This window comes from Microplitis mediator, chromosome 2, assembly GCF_029852145.1.
Source record: "Microplitis mediator isolate UGA2020A chromosome 2, iyMicMedi2.1, whole genome shotgun sequence".
Lineage (NCBI taxonomy): Eukaryota > Metazoa > Arthropoda > Insecta > Hymenoptera > Braconidae > Microplitis > Microplitis mediator.
This window is the reverse complement of record NC_079970.1, coordinates 21,019,398-21,041,492: the sequence shown is the minus strand read 5'-3', so window position 1 is coordinate 21,041,492 and position 22,095 is coordinate 21,019,398. Positions and strand designations below refer to the sequence as shown.

The window sequence follows — 22,095 nt, the reverse complement described above, 5'->3', positions numbered from 1 at the left end:
GGAAAATTTTCTAAGCGCATGTGGGAATAAACCCTATACATCATAGTAATCGTTTCCATAATATATGTGAAATATTCCCATAATATTATGGTAATCATTACCATACTACTACACAGTAAAGAAACGAATCGTTAAAGTGTAAAAAAAGCGTGTGTTAAAATTCCTAGTGTTGAATTTTTAACACTTTTGTGTGTCAATTTAACACACAGTATTTATGTAATTTGAATTGTCGCAATCGATTGATATTTTAACACAAAAAAATGTTATTTTATACGAAAGTAACTTTTATTACTATCCCTGATTAAACAACTGAATTCGATCGAATTAAACAGAATTAAATTATTAATTCTATTTAATTCAGATAAATTCTGTTAATTCGGTACCTAACTTAAAAATAAATTCTGTCTAATTCGGCAGGAAAAACAGAATTTGTCCAAATTAAAACGAATTTAAATAATTATATTCGGTTTAATTATAATTAATTCGAAAATAATTCTCCAATTTCTGGTTCTGAATCCGAAGTAAACTGAATTAAAACGGATTTGAAATTTTTAAATCGGTTTTATTCTGTTTAATTCAAACTCAAATTTTCAATTCAGTTGAATTCTGTTTTGCAGAATTCGACAGAATATAACAGAATTAAAATTTTTAATTCGGTCGAATTCAGTTGTTTAATCAGGGATAATATTATGGTAACCATAATCATAATATTATGATAATTATTACCATAACATTATGGTTAATTTGACCATAGTATATGGTAAAATTAACCATAGTAGTAAGGGAACCAATAGTAGACTATTCTGATATGGTATAGAAATAAAACCCATATAGATAAAAATTAAATAAACAAATCACAGTTTTATTGGATAAAAATATTTTCTTATTATTATTTAATGTTTGTTACATATTTTTGTACAACGTTTCGTCGGTTTCCCGACTTTATCGAGTACTCAATTATTAAACATCAATTGTCAAGAATTGTGAATCACTGTCTTAATTATTTATTTACAATTCTTGACAATTGATGCTTAATAATTGAGTACTTGATAAAGTCGGGAAACCGACGAAACTGTGATTTATTTATTTAATTAGTTAATTATAATAAATATAAGACAACGAAATTTAAAAATATATAAAAATGGTTACAATAATTTGTATGGGTGCCATTCCTATAATCGATATTTCAAAGAAAACCTGCTCTCTAAAAACGAATTTGTAAAAACCACGTGATAATCACTATTTGGCAGTGAATAGTCACTTAGTGCTAGTGAAAAGTATACCACTGTTTGAATTAGTGACATACTTTTCACTAGTAAACAGTGAATAGTCACTATGTTCACTGTTTCAAATTTAAGAGAGTGTTGCCATATGATATAGCAACCATTCCCATAATACGTAGTAATTGTTACTGTTAATTTCTCTCCCTGTATTAATTGAATATTAATTTTAAAAAATAAATTATTTACTAGTGCCGAGTAGTCCGCCTCAAGATATACGATGTACAGCATTATCTTCTCAATCGCTTCAAGTATCTTGGGAAGCACCCCCGGATACAAGTTTGAATGGAGTTCTTCGAGGTTTCAAAGTTAACTGGGAGAGTATGGACGCACTTACTGAGACTGCTAAATACGATACTAAGATAACAACGGCGCTGACGATTGTTATAAACAGCTTGGAAAAGTACACAAATTATTCGATACAAGTTGCGGCAATGACCCGGCCCGGCGATGGAATACCGTCAGCTCCAATTTATTGTAAAACGAAGGAAGACTTACCAGAAGTACCTGCGGGTATTAAAGCCGTTGCTAATTCGAATGAATCAATAATTGTGTCCTGGTTACCACCGTTAAAAGCAAATGGCGTGATAACTTCGTACTATGTTTATATTAAAAGTGAAGATACTGACGGCAAGTGGTATAAGCAGACGCTCAAGGCGCACAAAACAAGTTATAGAGCTGAAAATCTTCACAAGCGAACCCAATATTCATTTCATGTTGCTGCTGTTACATCTGTTGGTGAAGGTTCTAAGACACCATCTGTTACTGCATCCCCTTCCAGTCACGGTAATTTTATAAAAAAAAAATAATTATTAATTATGGATAATTTTTAATTTTATATTAGGCATCTAAATAAATATTTTTTATGAAACATGATAAATAAGCGGCTTTATTTACTGAAGTAATTGGCGAATGTATTTATTGGAATAATATTTGAAATACGATATATTGATTCAGTCTGGAGTATTTGCAGTTACTGTTGATACTTTAAATGCGCCCGGGGAAAAATAAAAAATAATTAAAAGCTACGGAAATGTAAATCCGGTATTCTACTTAAATCTTTTAATTATTTGGATCTTTGGAGATCTACGTGACAAAAACTTGAAACGACGAATTATCAGTTTGTGAAAATTCACATTTTTTTTTTAACAAAGTTTCGGGTCCTCGTAAAAAAAATTGAAAAAATTTGAAATCTAAGGGGATCTATATAAATTTTCGAAGATCTAAATCTTATATATGTTGATTTGGTAACTTTATTTTTATACGACTACAAAGAGCTCCAACTTGATAACTGAATAAAATTTTACGTATATAAAATGATACCTTAAAACGCTTAATTCATAAGATCTAAAAAGAGTTTTTTTAAAATATCTTCGTAAATACACATTTTATTAAAAAAATGAACATGGTCTTTTTTGTCAAGAGTTTAATTTCCTACAAAATTGTTCCCATGATTTTTTCCTTTAATCTGCATATTTCATGAGATATTAGAAAAAAACGCGATTGTATCGAAAAATGAACTTTGATCGTCCTGAGGGCACGTGTTCTTTTTACTTAACCCTCAATCCGTCGCGCGGTCTCCCCACTCTTCGTTCATCGCGCTGCGGCGTTCCGCCGCCATGTATTTAAAATTGCAGTGTTGCCAAGTATCATAACTATGATTTTAAAAAATTAAAACCACACAAGCTTATACGACTAAAATTTTTTAATAAAATAAAAATTTTGTATTAAATAAAAATATTAAAGAAAGAGATAAATTAAATGAGCTGGAAATGAGTCGCTGGTGACAACTGGCAACACTGCGCAGAAAATCCGAACAAATTCAACGCCCGAGTTTATTCGCGTCTGCGGCACATCGCCGCGTTTCTCAGGTTTTCTAACAAAAAAAATTATTTTTTTTAAATTTAAAATATCGAACAAATAATTATCATTCATTCATTCGATACTAAAATGTATAGTAGAAGAACTCATAAAATTTCAAAAGACTAGAAAATTTTTTTTTTCTTTTTAAATAATCTTTTAATAAAAATTGCGACGCTGCGTTCATAGCGTGACGGACGAAGGGTTAAAAAGAAAAAATCAAATTCCCCACGTATTTTTTTACTAAAAAGAAGCTTTTGATATGGCGTCTGAGAAAATTAAATTTTTAATGACCACCCTAATATAGATATATATATTATTGAACAATTATTTGAAATATTAATATGTATAGAGTATTTTTTTCAATTTATCAAAATTCATTTTATTGAAAAAAAAGTCGCTTGATTCGAATATTTGAATTGAATTTAAATATAGTTATTCGTGAATTACAATACTATTTTGCAAAGCTTTAAAAGTTATAAAATGCTAACAATGTTCACTAAAACAAAAAAAAAATTTGTTTTAAAAATAGTACCTGCAGCAATTTATTCATTTGGAATGAGTCCGATTGTTCCGTGGAAACAAGATGTTACTTTGCCATGCCAGAGTGTGGGGAAACCGTCACTTCTATGGAAGCAATGGGGTCAAGTAGTTAAAGCATCCGGTAGAATAACGATTCATACAGACGGTTCATTACATATTACTGATCTCCATCGTGAGGACAGTGGTAATTACACTTGTCACGTTGAAAATCAACATGGGTCTGATCAAATTACTCATAAGTTAATTGTTCAAGGTAAATAATTTTATTATTTAATTAAGTTTTACTTAAAAACATTTATTTTTTACTAAAATATTTTTATCGTCAATTTTTACCAGTAAATATTTTAGTAAATTAATTTTAATAATTATCATTTCAAATATAAATTATAAATAAAAATACTATGAATTTTTATTTTTGTATTTTATAATTAATAACAATTATAACTTTAGTCAAATTAATAATATAATTCTATTATCAAAATTTAATTATTAAATTTAAATTCAGTACCACCGTCAGCTCCGCTACTTCTCGCTACAAGTACAACAAGTAATTCAATAAGTGTCCAGTGGAAACCCGGTGACGACGGTGGTGCACTTACACGTGGTTACATACTTCATTACAAACGTAAATTCGGAGAGTGGGAAGAGGTCAAAGTGTCACATAAAATAAATGGTTATTTATTGTCACAACTCTGGTGCGGTACTGAGTACCAGATCTATCTTACAGCCTACAATAGAATTGGCATGGGTTCGCCCAGCGAATTTGTCAAAGCAACAACAAAGGGATCTAAACCAGCAAATTCCCCGGGCAATATTGAAAAATTTATCACCGTCAACGTGTCGTGGATTGTTCTACATCTAAGTATTTGGAATGACGGCGGTTGTCCAATCACGTGGTTTGAACTCGAGTACAGAAAAAACAATGAAGAGTTATGGACACTGGTTTCCAATAACATCGAAGTAAATAATTGACTTAATAATTTTAAAAAATAAAAAGTTGAAACATGATTTTGAGGTGATTATTAATTATTGCAGGTTCAAAAATCATACACGTTGAGTGAACTTCAGCCAGGTACTAGTTATGATATCCGTGTAAGAGCTCACAATAATGCTGGTTCTTCAGTTGCTGAGTATAAAATAACAACACTTCAGCCTCATATCACTACAACACTGCCTACTGTGGAAATAGATCAATATATTCCACAACAACCTTCCGTACTAGCTGATTTAAAATTAATAGTACCATTGGTTTTATGTTCATTTGCTATTATTGCCACTGCTGGTGCTGTATTTTACTGTTTTAGAAAACGTAAGTCATAGTATTATTTTTACAGTACAACCTGGTTATAAGTTACTTTCCCTCTATTTTTCGCTCATCTCGAAATAGTACCCCTACTCCAGTTCCACTAACGAAAATTTTCGATTGTCGCGGAGATTTTTTCTGATGCAGTCCTTTTATAAGTTAAGGCCATTCTCAGACAGTGCCCAACCCCCACTTTCTAAAAATATTTAACCTCCTCGATCGTGACGCCCCATATAGAGGACAATTTTGCCAGCATGGCAGCTAGCAGCTTTTTGCTCAACCATAAAAATAATTATTGCTACAGCTTAAAAAACTAAGTTAGAAAAAATATAAAATGTTTTTTTGCTTCTTAAAAGGTCTATAAGTATACTTATAAAAAATTATTCAAATAGCAAACAAAATGATGCGTCGGGGCTGAGGAGGTTAATAACATTTAATTGTAATGACAAGGGACAAGATTTTTGCCTTAATTTTGAAATGAATGGTTCAAATGCTTGATATTTCGGCGAATATATTGGTCTTATAAAAAAAGTTTTCAAACAAAAGTTGTAGGAAATTTAATTTTCTAAAAAAATGTTTCTCACGATTTTCTTATACGACCAATATTTTCATCGTTATTCCAAAATTAAGAGTCATAATGGATGATTCAAATTTTTGTTAATTATGAAAATCTTAATTTTGAAATTACGACTTTCTCATTAGTCCTAAGAAAAAATTATAAGAGACAATTTTTTTAGAAAATTGAATTTTGAACAACTTTTACTTGAAAAATTTTTCTATATGACCAGTATTTTCGCCGTAATATCAAAAATTTGACATCATTAATTATTAATTGTTACATTTTTAAATTAAGGAAAAAATCCTGGCCTTAGTAATGACCGTTTTAAAATTTTGATAGCCAATTTCAAAAAAATTAAAGCATTAATTGAAAAAAGGGCAACGCAGTTACAATTTCACCGAGACATAGATTTAAAAAAAAATTATTTACAGTTGACATCAATTAAGAGTTAAACAAAATTTGAAAAATAAAGTTCAGTAAAATGTTGATGACAACACTAATTTTTTTGAAATAAATTACGAAAATTTTAATACTGTTATGACATGACCTTGACCAGGTCATTGAATATCTTTAAAAAGTGGGGGGGGGGCACTGTCCGAGAATGCCCTTAATGAAGTACGTACGTAGATAAATGACAAACGTCAACTAACTTATAAAAGGACTGCGGGCACAAATTCAAACACGACGCACACGTATGCAGAAAATCGAGCGATCGCCGAGGAAAAGATAGTAGTAGAGGAAAGCCATTTCCAAAAAACTTTACTCCTGTAGTAAGGGGTTACATTAACTAACAACCAGTAACAGGTTGTACTGTATTAGAAAAAAATAATTATAATTTTATAAAATTAATCTCAAAAAGTGATGGGCTGACCAAAAATTTTGCCATCACTGAAATTTTTTTTAACTCGGAATTACAAAACTTAATTAATTTCTCTTAGTATTTTATTGTATCATAAAATAATTCCGTAGCGTAATTAAGTAAATAATTTAAAAACAAAACATAAAATCTTAATTAAAGTAGAGATTATTAATAAAGAGAATTAATTCTTTTTTTTATACAGACAAAGACCGTTGGTCTTTGAATTTATTGAATTAATTTAATTTTAAATTAGGTCCTTTGTTAGGCGACATTGGCAGCCTTCACGATGCTCAAACAGCCGCTGCGCTGGACAATAAACAAAATATGGAGCAGCGAGAACAATATTACGCGACTGTACGAAAACCATTGAGATCACCAATCCATGAAATGGGAACTCTTGAACGTATTCCTGGTGAGCGTTGACGTCTGGCTAATTGGCTATTAGCAAACATCCATTTCATTTTAAACCCTCTTAATTATTTATTTTTATTTTTTATTAACTATTTCCTATCATTAAATGCATAACTACACGGAGAAATTATTGTTATTTTAAATGCTATGGTGTCATTGTAAAGTCGGACCATATTGGCCACCTTATGGAAATTGAAATAAACTAGGGGTGTGCGAATAATCGAATTGTTCGAATTATTTGATACAAATCGAATCGAATTACAGTCAAATCGCGTTATAAGTCTGCCTACAGGGGTGTAGGGGAATATAATTCTAAGAATTCCTGTACTCCCACTTCTGCTCAGCAGTTGAACGCCGTAACTCACACTTCCCCTACTTTGCAAGTGTGTGAGCGTGTACATGATTATTTTCGTAGTCATAGAGGGAGAATGTCTTCCAAGAAATATAAGTCGGCGGACTTATAACGCGACTGGACTGTATTCGATTCGAGTTTCGAATCAAATAGTTCGAATAATTATCCTTTGCGCTTAAACTAATCGATTTCGATGGAAAATTCATCTTGTTCGAGTTCTTTGACTTAACAGGGGTTATCAGATATTTTTGGCTGAGTTTTTCTCAGAAACAAAATCTCTAAATACAAAATTACAGACTGCACATTAATGCACTACTGTCTGATCTAATGAAGTAGATTTTAATGTTTTGATAATATTCGTTTGCTTAAGAGAAAAACTCTGCCAAAGTTCTGATTACTGTATTAGCGCAACAAAGATAATACCGTTCGCCCACTTGGATGTGAGAAAGAAAAAAGTAAGAACTCCTGATAATTAGAATCTTTTTTTTATAACTCATTATTAAAATAATAAAAATTTGACTGAAAAACTATTGCTGTGAAAAAAAGTGCCATCTAGCCATATCCGGAATGGAATAGTGTATTGTGTAACAAGGGATGAAACAAGACGATTTCTGACTAGGGTGAGGTTAGCTGCCCGAGCCGCAGACGAGGGCTGACATCACCCGCAGTCTGAAATCGTGTTTTATCCTGAGTTACTCACTATATTTTTCATGATTACCTGCATCGGAACTTCACAATTCAGTGTCAGCAGCCAGTAAGAAACAAGTTAATTTCAAGCCGATGATAAGAAGAACTGTTAGAGAATGAGAAATATGTGAATTACACTTATTAAATAGTAAATAAGACAAAAATATTATTTTCACTCATTTTTTATTAATTTTATTTGGTTAATTAAAACTGTCACTTAAAAAATGAAATGAATAAACTGAAGTGACAAGTAAACAAATGAGAGTAATAAGGCTGCAAATGAACATTAAATATAACTGACACCGGGCAGAAACAATTGTGTTTCTGCCCGCTGTATGAAGGTTTTTTTGAATTACGAATTTGCTAGCAGTTGTTTGCAGCATCGGCTTGAAATTAGCTTGTTTCCCCAGGCTGTAGAGACACTGAAACTTCAAGTTTCGATGCTGGTATCATGAAAAGGTATATTTCTTATTTTTATTCGGAAATTCCTTTTTACATAAAATGAATAAAACATTTTACGGCATAATTTTTTAAAATTATTTTGCGTGAATTTATGGAAAGGGAGTTCGTAATTAAAAGACCCCACTATCGATTAGTAATTTTTTTATAATTAATATTTTCCAAAACTCTCCTTCGGAGTGAAATTTACTCCGAAAGGGAGCGAATAAATATGCAGTCATCCACTCCGCGTTAACTCTGGATTCACTCCGCAAATTTTTACAGTGGAGTTACAGTAATTTGGGATATCGTCCTTGTAAATTTTACTGTGGCCATAGTAATTTTCGCATGTGTTTATTTCAACTTCTGTGAAGTGGCCAACATGGTCCGGCTTTACTATGATACCGTAGCACCAAACCAGAATAATTTATCCGTGTATACAAAAATAAATAAAACCTTCACTTGAATTCACAATGCTTCGCAGTAGCTTTTAATTTCGCGAACACAATTGTTGACTGTTTGTAGAATACTCGGAAGATATCTACCCGTACGCGACATTCCAATTGAAGGAAAGTGTCCCAGCCGGTGGAGATAGTCGTTGTGATTCGGCAGCTCCACTTCAAACTTTTGTTTATCACGATCCAAGACTCTCTACTGCCGACACTCTACAATTACGTGAGGTAATATTTACTCATCAATACTAAATTTACTATGTAATAATTATTTATTTTTAAACCCCTAATGTATTGATAATTTTTTAACCCGTAGTAAATTCTGATTCCGTTCCCAATTATGTTGCATTTTTTTATGATAAAAATCCTCTAGCATCAAATCTCACCGCACCTTCTTAATGTTTTTTTGTTCTGTGTAATGGTTACCATGAAAAATTTTATTAAGAAATAGTTGTTATGGAAATATCTTCATAGCAGTAGTTTCTATGGAAACTTTATTATTCTCATCACTTTTAATTTTTATTTTTAAAATGCATGTGAATCATAACACAAAACCCAAAAATTTATCGCAAAAATATTTTGAAGTAACAGTAAAAAATTTTATAACAAATAACGGCTCGTATGTCAATTTTAGTGCTACGATATAGCATAGGAATTATTTCAATACTCTGTAAAAAAATTTCGGAGTAAACGCGGATTAAATCTCAAGTGAATGCGGAGCAGACATTTTTTTTTTTAATTACTGTGGAGTGAAACTCACATTAAAACTCTGGATCGCTGAAAAAAAACTCCTATTTACTTCGTCCGCGGTGATTTTTTTAAACTCCGGAACTCTGAGTGATGGAGTAAATTCAAATTCACTCCTAAACCACTGCCGATTTTTTACAATGTATCAAAATAAGAAAAATTATTTTTTTTCTCCGTATGATTAATAAAAGTCAAAAAAATCGTGCGAGTTTAAAAAATTTACACTTTAATTTAATTGTATTCCATCGAACATTTAAAACTTTTATTTAATTCATCTACAGAATTCTAAATTATGATATTTTTACCCAAATCAGTTGTATAAAATTAATAAAAAAATTTTTCTTAACTATTTTCAACTCAGGGAGTGATCAAGGATTTTATTTCAATCCAAAGTCTCTCCAAAGTAATTTCGAAGTGGTCTGGATTTTCTTTAAATTCGCATTCACTCTGATTTTGACTTTTAATATTAAAATAAACTCTTTTCTGGAGCGAATTTCACCGGAGTTTCAATACACTGTGAAAAATCTGCGGAGTAAATGCGGATTAATTCCGGAGTCAATGCGGAGTGAATGTGAAGCAGATAACTTTTATTTATTTAATCCCCTCGAAGTGAAATTTACTCCGAAGGGAAGTTTATTTTAATTATAAAACTCTGAATCGGAGTAAATACGGGTTTCAATTAAATCTAGATCACTCCGAAATCGCTCCGCTGAAAAAACAAACTCCGAATTTACTCCGTACGCGGAATGATTTTTTTTAAACTCCGAGCGATAGAATGAATTCGGATTCAAGTAAAATCCGTAATTACTTCGAATTCACTCCCAATTTTTTACAATGTATTAAAATAAACTGCTCTTCGAAATGAAGTCCACCTCGAGGAGATAAAATTAATACACAGCCATCGACTCCGCATTCACTCCGGATTTAATTCGCGTTCATTCCGAAAATTTTTTCCAGCGTAATAATTTTGACACAAAATTTTTTACTGAGGATTAAAAAATTAATTCGATTAAAAAAAAAATGCAAGATAGAAACCCCTGTAGTAATCATTCGTAACCTTTCACTGAACCCGGGTCAAAAATAAAATTTGATTTAGACATGGTTTAACCAAGTCGAAATTTGGAGCCGTTTTTCATAAGACAAACTCGACTTTTCTTTACGGAGATATGAAGTACATTGAATTTTCGCCTTGGTTTAGACTTAACTGGCTTACTTAGTCACGATTTAAGACGAAAAAGTTTAAATCAAGTTGAAATTGACTTGGCTTAGACTTATTCGACTTAAATTTTAAGGCTCGGTCGTACCTAACGAAATCTTGAATTTAAGAATTCTAATTACTTTTTGAATATTTATAGGACTCGGATGATGAAAATCTTCCGAGGAAGTTCGTCTTCTGCTTTTAGTCAGAAGCTAAGAAAATTACTGTCATCATAATTATTTAATAAATAATTAGAATTCTTAAATTCGAGATTTCGTTAAGTGCGGCCCAGCCTTAAGATGAAAAAGTCAAGCTCAAGTCGAAATTAACTTGGTTTAGATTTCTTCGACTTAAAATATAAAGCGAGAAAGTCTAAACCAAGTCGAAATTAATTTGATTTAGACTTATTCTACTTAAACTATAAGGCGATAAAGTCAAAACTAAGGTGAAATAATTTTTATATATTAAGGCGAAAGTGAGACGAATAAATAACTTTTTTTCTACTTGATTCAGCAAGTCAAAAGTAAGGTAAATGACTATCGTGCTCGAAGTAAAGACGAATAAGTTCAAACCAAGATGAAAAAAGTTCAAAAAGTTGAAAAAAATTTAATTTAAGTCGAAAAAGTCGAGATCTTATCGAAAAATCGTCGGCAAATCAATAACTTCAAAAGAAAATAAGGTGAAGCGAGCCTGAATCAAGTTTTATTTTTGTCCTAGGAAAATATAATCTTCTATTGTTATATATGTATTTTCCAAATCATTGACATCATCATTAATTGTCATAATAATAAAACATATATTTTAATTGTCTCATTAAATAATTAGTATCAGCCATTTGTAAAAGACATAGTTCCGTCGTCATTAGAATTTGTAAACCATTTCTTGTAATGTATATACATATACATATATATTCATATCAATATCACGACTGCTGGTCCCTCCTTGCTTCGTTTCGCAGTCAAGCCCGCATTTTACAAACGTTTATTAATTATTATAAATACATAATACAGAATACATATTTATAAATAAAAAAAAAGTGATGCGAATGAATGAATTTATTAATAATGAATTAATAAAAATAATACGGTGTGTTAGTGCTGTTGCGTAGATAAAAAATAAAATATAAAATTCCGTCTGATTGCAGTCGGATTGCAACCGGTACACTAAGGTGCGCGGAGGCCGTTCGTCCTCTGCGCCGTTGCATAAAACGCACAAGGTCAATCAGGGCAAGTCCGAGTCGGAGGAATACGACACCCTGGGCTCGGACAGCGACACTGAAGTCGGGACCAGCAGCCGAACTGAGTCTTCCAATCACCTCGTCGATTCGCACCACTCGGCTTTTGCAACTGACGCGCGTGTTCACAGTACGATATGCCTCCTATTCATTTTTTTTTTAATTATCTTATATATATTTTTTTTTAGTCAATCTTTAATTTAAATATTTTGCTTTTAAACTTTTATGTGCTTTTTTTTGCACAGCACAATGCATTATCGCAATTAATTTTGAGTTAATATCAAAATTAAATTTATGTATCTCACGCTTTCATTATTATTATTATTAATAATAATAAATTATATTAAAGTAATTTTTAATGAATTTTTTATGGTTGCATTTTTTCAGACTTCTTGTACCATGGACCAGAATCTAGCACGTCTACGGAACCCTCACCGATTTTTGAGAGAAAATCGTTTCCTGGAAGGGGACGACCCAAGTATGTTTCATTCATTACTTAAAAAAATTTATAATAACTCTAGTTTGTTTACACCGAAAAAATAACAGTGGAAAAATTACAGTTTTAAAAATCAGCAAAGTCCCTCTACTTCGAAACTAAAAATTACGTTATTTCTGAGACGCAGAAACTGCTTAGCAATTATTACAGTTTCATGTAGAACTTTTTTCAGTTTTTGGGGAAACCTCACCAGACTTTTTTCTTACGCTTAGAAAAATAAACGTATAGGGTCGAATAACTCAACTGGTAGAACACTAGGCGCGATACCATGGTCTGGGTTCGAATCCCATTTCGGACTATCATTATAGTTTCATTATATTTAAAAATTGGTAAAGAGACTATCTTTGTTGTACTCACGGAAAAAAAATTGTGGTTCTTCTAACTTCTAGTAGCGAGTACTCCAATTCCAATATGTAGTAAAGGATAACTAACGTTACTACACGTGTGGTTGTGATAATTCAAAGTTGGAGTTGACATTTCTTTACTCCAGATTGTAGTTACCTCAACTACAGCTGCTGATGTAGCAACTACTATTTTTTTTCTGTCCTCGTAAAGTAAATCAGAATTCAAAACAATTTTTCGGAGACGAATTAGAATTTTTGAAAATACGAAATTTTTAACCCGCTGTTAGGGTTTTAATAAACGCCAAAGACTTTCTATTCATAATAAAGTTTCATTCAACTAAAAATATATTAGAAACTGTAAAATTTTATATGTATAATTGTAATTACTTTATTAAACTCAAAAAAATTTGCGGAGTGAATGCGAAGTGGATAACTGTGTCTCCTTTTTTTAATTTTACTGTTTTTTTTTAATCCCCTTAGAGTAAAATTATGTACCTGAAGATCGGAACGTTTTTCTCGCAACGAAAATGAAAATAATTTAAGTAATTTGACTCTAAGGGTGACTTAAGGGGTAGTTAGGGGTGTCCTACAATTTCCCGTTGACTGAAAAAAAAACTCCCTATTTACCCCGTGCGTGGAGTGATTTTTTCTAAAACTCCGGAACTTCGAGTCATCACTCCGCATTCACTCCCGATTTTTTACAGTTTGACGTTTTCTATACGTGGGCCCGGTTATTGTACTAAAAATGTAATTTATCCATCGCTAGTTTTTCATTCTTATGTAAATAAAAATTAAAAAATTTGTTTTTTTATCAGGATGTTACAGTTGGCGCGTTATACCGGCGAGGAGACCCGTACAAGTTTCGGGACAATCCCCAGGCCTGGGAATCCCAAGCACCAGCAGGGTAATAGGACCCGGGAACAGCAGGAGCGTGGGGATGCAGGATCAGGAAACCTGTTCATCGCCAAATTGGACCCACCCTCGGGGTTCTCCGACGCGCTCGAGCTAAGTGAGGCCGAGTGCGACCTCGATCGTGGTCACAGTGCCCAGCGAAGACGAGACTTCGTTATTGCGGTGTAAATAATTGTGCAAATGCTATTTAATATTTATTATTATTAATATTATTAACATATTGGAGCCGATTGATGAGATAGTAAATAAATAAAAGTGAAAGAGAAGATGGAGTGAAAAAAGTAAAGAAATGGGATTTTGAAACGAATAAATGAAAAAAAATATCAACTTATCTTATACATCAAATTGTTCATCTATCCCTCCGTTACTTAATTAAAGTACTTATGTAATTTATGTCTTGATTACATAATGTGTTATAAGGAAAAATTGTTCACCCACATGCTCACGTTTTAAACTAACGAATTGACTTAAACGAAAACAAATTAAAATAAATGTTAATCTAATTAATTAATGAATTAATTAAAAAAAAAATAAATCAATAAAAACGAAATTTATGTAAAGTTATTGAAATTTTAAAATAAAGTTATTAAAAAGACGCAGCCATCGTTTTGGCGCGCACGGCACTAACTTTTTAACCGTAAGTTTAAAACAAAAAATAAAAATAAATTTTTCATGTCTTGGATTGGTATACTGATTTAAAAAAAAAAAAACATTTTTAAAAAAAATAAAATTTTTCCTGTTGATATCGTATATATTATGTATATACTTTATTATTATATATATATAAAAAAATTATTTACGATGGAGAAAAAAGAAATTGACACTTTTGTGTTTTAGGTGAACTGTAGATTATTTATATTCTATTTACTTTGTAAAATATACAATATTAATTGAGAAAATTACTGTCTTTATTTTATTCCTATCCGCTACTACAATAATTAAAAAAAGAAAAAATTAATGAACTGATTTTTTATGATACTGATGTTAGCCGACGTCTAATAAGTTTGAATTTTTTTTAAAACGATAAATTATTTAAAAAATTCCACCTATAGCTTTTTTATTTTTCTACATGCGCTTATTTTTAGATTTTTTTTTTTGAATTAATTTGTTGAAAAAAAAAAAAAATCCGAAAATTTTTAATTGTCTGCACTGTGAAAAATTCCCAATAAATTTTACTATGGGTGCATAGTAACACCGGACTATAAGAAAACTGATTCAAAATTTACAAGTGTCCCATAGTAAACGTATGCGCATAGGCCACAACCGTGTAGTCTGCGCATACGTTTACTATGGGACACTTGTAAATTTTGAATCAGTTTTCTTATAGTCCGGTGTTACTATGCACCCATAGTAAAATTTGTTGGGAATTTTTCACAGTGCTAACTTCAGGATCATGATTTTTTTTATTTACATAAATTTAGAGGTTCTATACTTCAACACAATCAGCGAACCGAAATTATCTAAATTTCAAATATGTGTTGAAAAATTCAAGGTGCATTCCAAAATGCACTGCGAGTAGCTGTTAGCGTAGCGCATTTCGGAATGCACCCTTATTAATTATTTTTATTACTCGTGCAGTGAATTTAAATATTTGAAAAATAAATTATTAGAAATTGGAGAAAACTTAAAATCGTATGCGAAATAAAATGGCGGCAGAATATGATAGAAAAATATTTAAAATATTGAAAAAAAAAACACGCGTGTTAGAACAAATCTTGGTGGAGAAATAATATGCAGAAGGGTGTCCTAATACACTTGGAGATTTGAATTAAATTGCTCCGAATGTATTGCAGCTAAAAAAATCTGTCTATCGGTTGACCCTGCGGGCCAGCCCCAAAACTTCCCACTGTTTTCGAGCTCCCCGAGCTCGAAAACATTGTTGTGGATACATTTTCGAGCTCTTCGAGCTCGAAAATACTTTTGTGTGCCATTGTTTTCGAAAAAAACCGATTTTAGCATTTCTTTCTCCCACGATATCTCAGGGACGAATTGACCGATTTTGATGGTTGAGGCGGCAATCGGCGTGTTTATTGAGTTCTAGAACTGACAAAATTTTGAAATTGTTTGGTTCAGTTGTTTCGAAGATATTCGCAAAAAACCGTTTTTTACCATTTCTTTCTCCCGCGATAACTCTCGAACGAATACTCCGGTTGAGATGGCTAAGGCGGCAATCAAGGCGTTTTATCAAATTCTAAAGCTGATTAGATTTTGGAGTTGATCGTGTGAGTTGTTTTTGAGAAATCAATAAAAAACTAAAAAAAAAAAATTTATTTTTTCGTAATTCGCCAATATTATCGAGTCTACTTGATCAAATGATCTGAAATTTTCAGAAAAATTGATGGCCAACAAGCTCTTTCGATTACCGCCTTAACCATCCAAATCGGTTCATCAGTTAAAAAGTTATAGACCGGTCACACACACACACACACATACACACGCACACACACACGCACACACACACACACACACACACACACACACACACACACACACACACACACACACACACACACACACACACACACACACACACACACACACACACACACACACACACACACACACACACACACACACACACACACACACACACACACACACACACACACACACACACACACACACACACACACACACACACACACACACACACACACACACACACACACACACACACACACACACACACACACACACACACACACACACGGACATCATTCTGAAAATAGTCAGAATAGCTTCCTAGGACCTCAAAACGTCGACATCTGATGAAATTTCGATTTTTGCAAATCGGGGTGAAAACAATAACTTCCCAATTTTTCGAAAATCGTCGATTTTCTTAGCGGGAAGTTAAAAACGTCACTTAACTGCTATTTCCCACCAGACGATGCCAGATGATTTTTCTCAGGAACTTGGAAGTTATCAGCATCAACAATTCGCAACACTTTACACTAGCACTGAACAACCAACACTTAACGACACCACAGACACTTTGCACAATTTAAATTTTACAAACACCGCTCATTTTAATTAAACAATTACTATGAGCAATAAATTTTATGGATAATTCCGCGAATTAACTGCAATACTGTGTTTCAATTTAAACGTAAAGAAAGATCTGGACTACTACTGCCATTGTCGATGATACTGTCTGCTGCTATTGGACCGTCAGTTGATACAAAACAATCGACCGCCCTCACTTTAGCAAACATTTGAACGTTGAATACAGTGACGCGCAGTAACGCCAACTTGGCGCGAAATTTAAAAATTGAAATTTGATAATTTTATTAAAATTTATTCGTGTCAATTATTATATTAATTAGGCTAAAAAGTATACTCGGAATTTTTTATTTCCATCAATAATTTATTAATTATTCTTATTACTTGCGCGGCAAATTTAAATATTCGAAAAGTAACTTATTAGAAATGTTCCGCACAAAAATCTTGCTGCTACTACGCTGCACTTGCACGTTCTGCTACTAAGTTGCAATTTAGCAGAAATTTAAATTATTCTATGCAATCTTATACAATACAATTTTATTTATTCATTTATTTCTACCAATTGAAATTATTTTTTCTTTTTTGGTATTCAGTTCTTATTTAATAAAAATATAATTAATTTATAAAGACATTTAGTGTAAAAATCACTGAAATTTCGTTCAATATAAAAAAAAAGTTTACTCTCAAACAGGTTCTGCTTCAACCCTCAGTTGATATATTTAATATGAAAGATTAAATTATAAAGTGCGCGCGTTCAAAACTCACCCCTCGACAATTTCAACCCCTAATATGTTTCAAAAGTTAGCCGACAGATGTCATGGTACGAATTTGCTGATTTATTTACCCCTAAATACAGCAATTTTCATCTTCTTATAGAAATTTTATTTATATATAAAATATATAAAGGATTGATAAGCATGCGCAAAATTAGTACCCCCATCAGATACTATTGTATACTATGAGCGGTGGTGTCTACGGTGGTGGTGAGTAATCGTTATATCCAAACATTTGTCTACATAAATAATCGTCTAACAAATATATCCATGATTGCACATGCCCATTGAATAGACGAAGTCGGCGCCATTATATTTGATATCGGACATCAAAGTCTTCGCGTCGGTTATGGCGGTGAAGACAGTCCAAAAGCTGAAATCCCAACTAGTCTCGGGGTGTGGGAGGACGCCACAGATAATGTTGATCAAACCAATCCACAATCTTCCAAAAAACGTTATAACATCGATGTTACGGCTATTCAAGTACGACGAAAAGGTTTGTTCATTTTTTTTTTCATTAATTCATTGCAATTTTATTTTTTTAAATTATATCAAGAAAGTTTGTCATCGATATTAAAAAAAAAAAAAATATTTCTTTTATAATTGAGTTATAATTTTATTTTCAAGTCCGTGAGGGTGAAGTACCCAATTGCCAACCCTCTGACAGTATCCAGATCCTCTATATATTTTATCAGCAAAATAACTTTCCAGGGGAATTTACTATAAAAAAAGTTGTTTTGAAACTACTAAATTATTATTTTAATAAAAAATCAAGGGAGGGTGGGGGGGAAATCTCTTTTCATCTTTTAATCATAACAATTGTCGCATAAAAATTTTTATCACTAAAATTTTTAAGGGACCGATACTTTGAAAAAAATTTTTTTTTCAAATTTTTAAGGGAAATGTCATCTTACCCTTAAACAAAAATATTGCTGTCCTATATATTGCGGCTGCCCAATTTCAAAACACAGTAACCGACAAAAATACAACTTTTCAAATATGCATCGAATCATGGTCACAAGACTCCACTGGGACTAAAAATACTAAAAAATCGATTTTGAAAAATTTGTCACTTACTGTGTTTTGAAATTGGGCAGCCGATTGAATGTTTAAATATTTTCTTAGAGTTACAAAAAATTATTTAAAAACTTTTTTTCACTTCTTTCAAATTAAAAAAACGTATCATCTGGGCCACATAAATAATTTCATCAAAAGTCATACACAGAAAAAAAGTATTTTTGCACGGAAAAAATTTTCACTCGCCCAAGATAAATTTTTAATCACCCCGAAAAATTTTTCTCACTATGAATTGAAAATGAAAATTTTCTTGAGCTAAGAAATACTTTTTTTTCTGTGTAGTATCAACATCAGGTACTTAGTGTCAAGAATTAGTTCATCCAAAAGCCTGTGTAAAAAAATTAGTTCCAAAAAGATTCCAAAAAAGTTCCGCATGTAGAACTTCTTAACATGAAACAGATTAGAACTTCGAATGGAACTTTTTCGGAACGCTAGTAATTTTGATGGTAAAAAAAAAAGTTTTTGTGAGCGAATTTAGAGTAAAAAAAAACTTTCTTGGAAATTTGTTGGAATTTTATATGGACATTCTGAAAAAGTTTCATAATCACCTCTTTTGACCTTTTTCGGAAGCTAAAAAAGACGTTCAAAAATCACTACTTTTGCATCTTTTTTAGGATAAAGACGTTCTAGAAACATGCCAAAATAATTCAAAAATCACTATTTTTGAATTTTTTATAGAACTAAAAAAAACGTCCATAAAAAGGTTCCACGAACGTCTTTTTTTGACTCTAAATTCGCTCATAAAAACTTTTTCTTTACCATCAAAATGACTAACGTTCCAAAAAAGTTTCATTCGAAGCTCTAATCTGTCTTGCACAAGATCCCACAATCACATTAGCTCTTAGGAGTAGAGTAGTAGTAATTGACCCAATAAATAACTACCTAAAGTATATATATTTTAATTGTTTATTAAAAAACTTAAATTTATCAGAAATGGAGATAGTAAGTATGATGAAGGATGGCATGATAGACGACTGGGATATGTTTGAACGTTTGGCAGAGTATACATACAAACAAAGGCTTCACGCGTTGTCAGAACACCATCCAATATTAATGTCCGAGTGTCCTTGGAACACACGTCCCAAGAGAGAAAAATTATTAGAATTAATGTTTGAAAAATTTAACGTCCCCGCAATGTATATTTGCAAAAATGCCGTCCTAGCAGCTTATGCCAATGGAAGATCAACGGCAATGGTGGTTGATAGTGGTGCGACACACACGAGTGCAGTACCTGTTCATGACGGTTATGTAATTACTCAAGGAATAGTAAAAAGTCCATTGGGGGGTGACTTTATCACTATGCAGTGCAGACAATTTTTTGAGGAAAAAAATATCGAATTGACACCTGCTTGTTTAATATCTAGTAAAGGTAATATATATAATAATATATGACATGATATAAAAATAATAAAAATTTAATATTCATGATTGAAATTTTGAAAATTAAGATGTAGTACGCGAAAGAGATCCGCCGCGTTGGACTAAAAAACCTGGACCCCAACCAACTTCTTCCTGGCTCAATTATATGGTGCGTGAGGTTCTACAGGATTTTCAAATGAACTGTCTCCAAGTCGCGGATAATCCGTATGATGAAGATGCAGCCAATGCATTACCGATGAAACATTTTGAATTTCCTACTGGTTATAATGACGATTATGGAGCCATCAGATTAATGATACCGGAAGCTCTTTTTGATCCTAGTAATGTAAAAGGTGTTGGTACTAGTATTCTTGGAATCGGTCCTTTAGTAACTACGAGTGTTGGAATGTGTGATATGGATATAAGGCCTGTAAGTTGTTTTACAATTATGACTACTAATGCAGTGTGTTATTAATTACTTATTAATCGGTTGAATAAATTTGTTTTCAGAGTTTATATGGAAGTGTCGTGGTAACCGGTGGTAATTCTTGTCTTCAAGGTTTCAGTGATCGGTTGAATAGAGATTTAGCTAGTAAAACTCCTCCGGTAAATATGTAATTTATAAATTGACATATTTATTATTCTTACTATTATTATTTTTCTTTGTTTCATTTAAACTTTTTTTTGATGATTCTATATATTTTTACTAGTTCATTTAAATGAAGAAATAATTTCTTAGACCTCGAAACGGCTTCTTAAAAATTTGAGTCACAAAAATTGGACTGAACTCAATAGATTTTTTTGTATATTTTTTAAATCTCATTATGGAAGTAAAAATTTTTTTATCAAAATTAACCTTTTTCCGGGCAACCTTGAATTCCTGCTCTTAATTTGAATCGTACGTCTTATTCGTAAAATGAGAGAGCTATAGTCTGTTTTCTAGAGCGGGGGCCGGAAAAATGGTAGAAGGGGGAGCTCGTCTACACTACCACCACTAAACTTTCACTCATACAGTCTTACAACGGACTTTAATTGGCTCTATCCCCACAAGACTCACACCTAGACTCACTGTTACTCCAAGCCGGGAAAGGGTTAAATTTGAGAAAAAAAGTATCTCGATAAGGCATCGAATTGCCGATCTTGTGATAGACCGGGCGACTGCTCAATCCGTTTTAAAAATTATATTTATAAATAAAATTTAACCGTTAAAAAAAACTACAGTTGAGTCGCGTTATAAGCCCGTCAACTCATATTTCTCTTGAAGACATTCCCCCTCCATGAATTAACAAAAATCGAGTACTGAACTGAAGTGGGGATACAGGAATTCTTAGAATTATATTCCCTTATACCCCTGTAGGCGTATGTTATGGTAAGTGAGAGACATTTTAAACATTTTCTCTCTATTGATCGATTTATAAATGCAACGTGATCAAGCTCGAAGGCGTTTGGGTTCGTACTCTTCGAAAAACCCACAATAAATAATAAATATAGGAAGTGAAAACCTTCTTCGTATTCTTTACTATTGTCCGCATCCTCCAAATCGCTCGTTAAATTTTTCTATCGCTACCAAACGGAGAAATCCCGGATAATTAATTTAAATCTAAGCGGCGGACATTACACGTACTTATAGCGCTACTCGACTGTAATAGCCTGAGTAAAATTAAAAAAATTAAATTAGTATCAACTAAAAATAACGATTTTAAGAGGATGGTTATTGAAATTTTTTTTACAGAGTATGAGACTGAAAATAATCAGCGCCAATAGCTCAAGTGAACGTCGTTATGGTGCTTGGATTGGGGGGTCAATATTGAGTTCATTGGGATCTTTTCAACAAATGTGGCTATCACGTCATGAGTATGAAGAATATGGTAAAATAATTTTGGACCGATGTACTTAAATTAATAATTTTTGCTACTACTATTTTACTCACTATATCATGATATTAATAATTTAATTAATCAATGCAATTTACAATCAATGAAAAAAAAAAAATTTACAAAATCAAATTGTGCCAATTGATTTTTTTTTTTTTACATAAAAAAAATTGTCTATAATTTTTGCCTACTTGATAATTAATGTATTTTTTAAATTATAGTTTCTCATACTAATTAATATTAATACAATGGTACTAAAATATAAGTCTAGTCAACGTCACATATCGATTATATTTTATAAAAATTATTTATCTATTTATTTTTAACGATACAATAA

The 22,095-nt window shown here is 31.9% G+C and overlaps 2 protein-coding genes across 7 annotated transcripts in view; both read left to right on the top strand.

The window, feature by feature from the left end:
• LOC130663785 (cell adhesion molecule Dscam2-like) overlaps positions 1 to 14,565 on the top strand; it is a 237,895-nt gene extending 223,330 nt beyond the window's left edge. For 3 of the 6 annotated variants that reach the window (XM_057463243.1, XM_057463242.1, XM_057463247.1), the window contains 9 exons: positions 1,473 to 2,066; positions 3,673 to 3,936; positions 4,189 to 4,643; positions 4,719 to 4,992; positions 6,658 to 6,816; positions 8,818 to 8,972; positions 11,834 to 12,053; positions 12,311 to 12,401; positions 13,579 to 14,565. In XM_057463243.1, coding sequence (XP_057319226.1) covers positions 1,473 to 2,066; positions 3,673 to 3,936; positions 4,189 to 4,643; positions 4,719 to 4,992; positions 6,658 to 6,816; positions 8,818 to 8,972; positions 11,834 to 12,053; positions 12,311 to 12,401; positions 13,579 to 13,843 — 2,477 coding nt within the window. In that variant the 3' untranslated portion in view covers positions 13,844 to 14,565. The remainder of the gene's footprint in view (positions 1 to 1,472; positions 2,067 to 3,672; positions 3,937 to 4,188; positions 4,644 to 4,718; positions 4,993 to 6,657; positions 6,817 to 8,817; positions 8,973 to 11,833; positions 12,054 to 12,310; positions 12,402 to 13,578) is intronic. The other 3 variants (XM_057463245.1, XM_057463246.1, XM_057463248.1) reach the window with 3 other exon arrangements.
• A 2,965-nt stretch (positions 14,566 to 17,530) lies between these two features.
• On the top strand, positions 17,531 to 22,095 carry LOC130663410 (actin-like protein 6B). Its single transcript, XM_057462616.1, has 6 exons — positions 17,531 to 17,658; positions 17,744 to 17,944; positions 19,457 to 19,894; positions 19,974 to 20,314; positions 20,395 to 20,490; positions 21,617 to 22,095. Exons 1-6 carry the CDS (start codon positions 17,634 to 17,636, stop codon positions 21,779 to 21,781), a joined length of 1,266 nt encoding a protein of 421 aa, XP_057318599.1. The 5' UTR covers positions 17,531 to 17,633; the 3' UTR covers positions 21,782 to 22,095.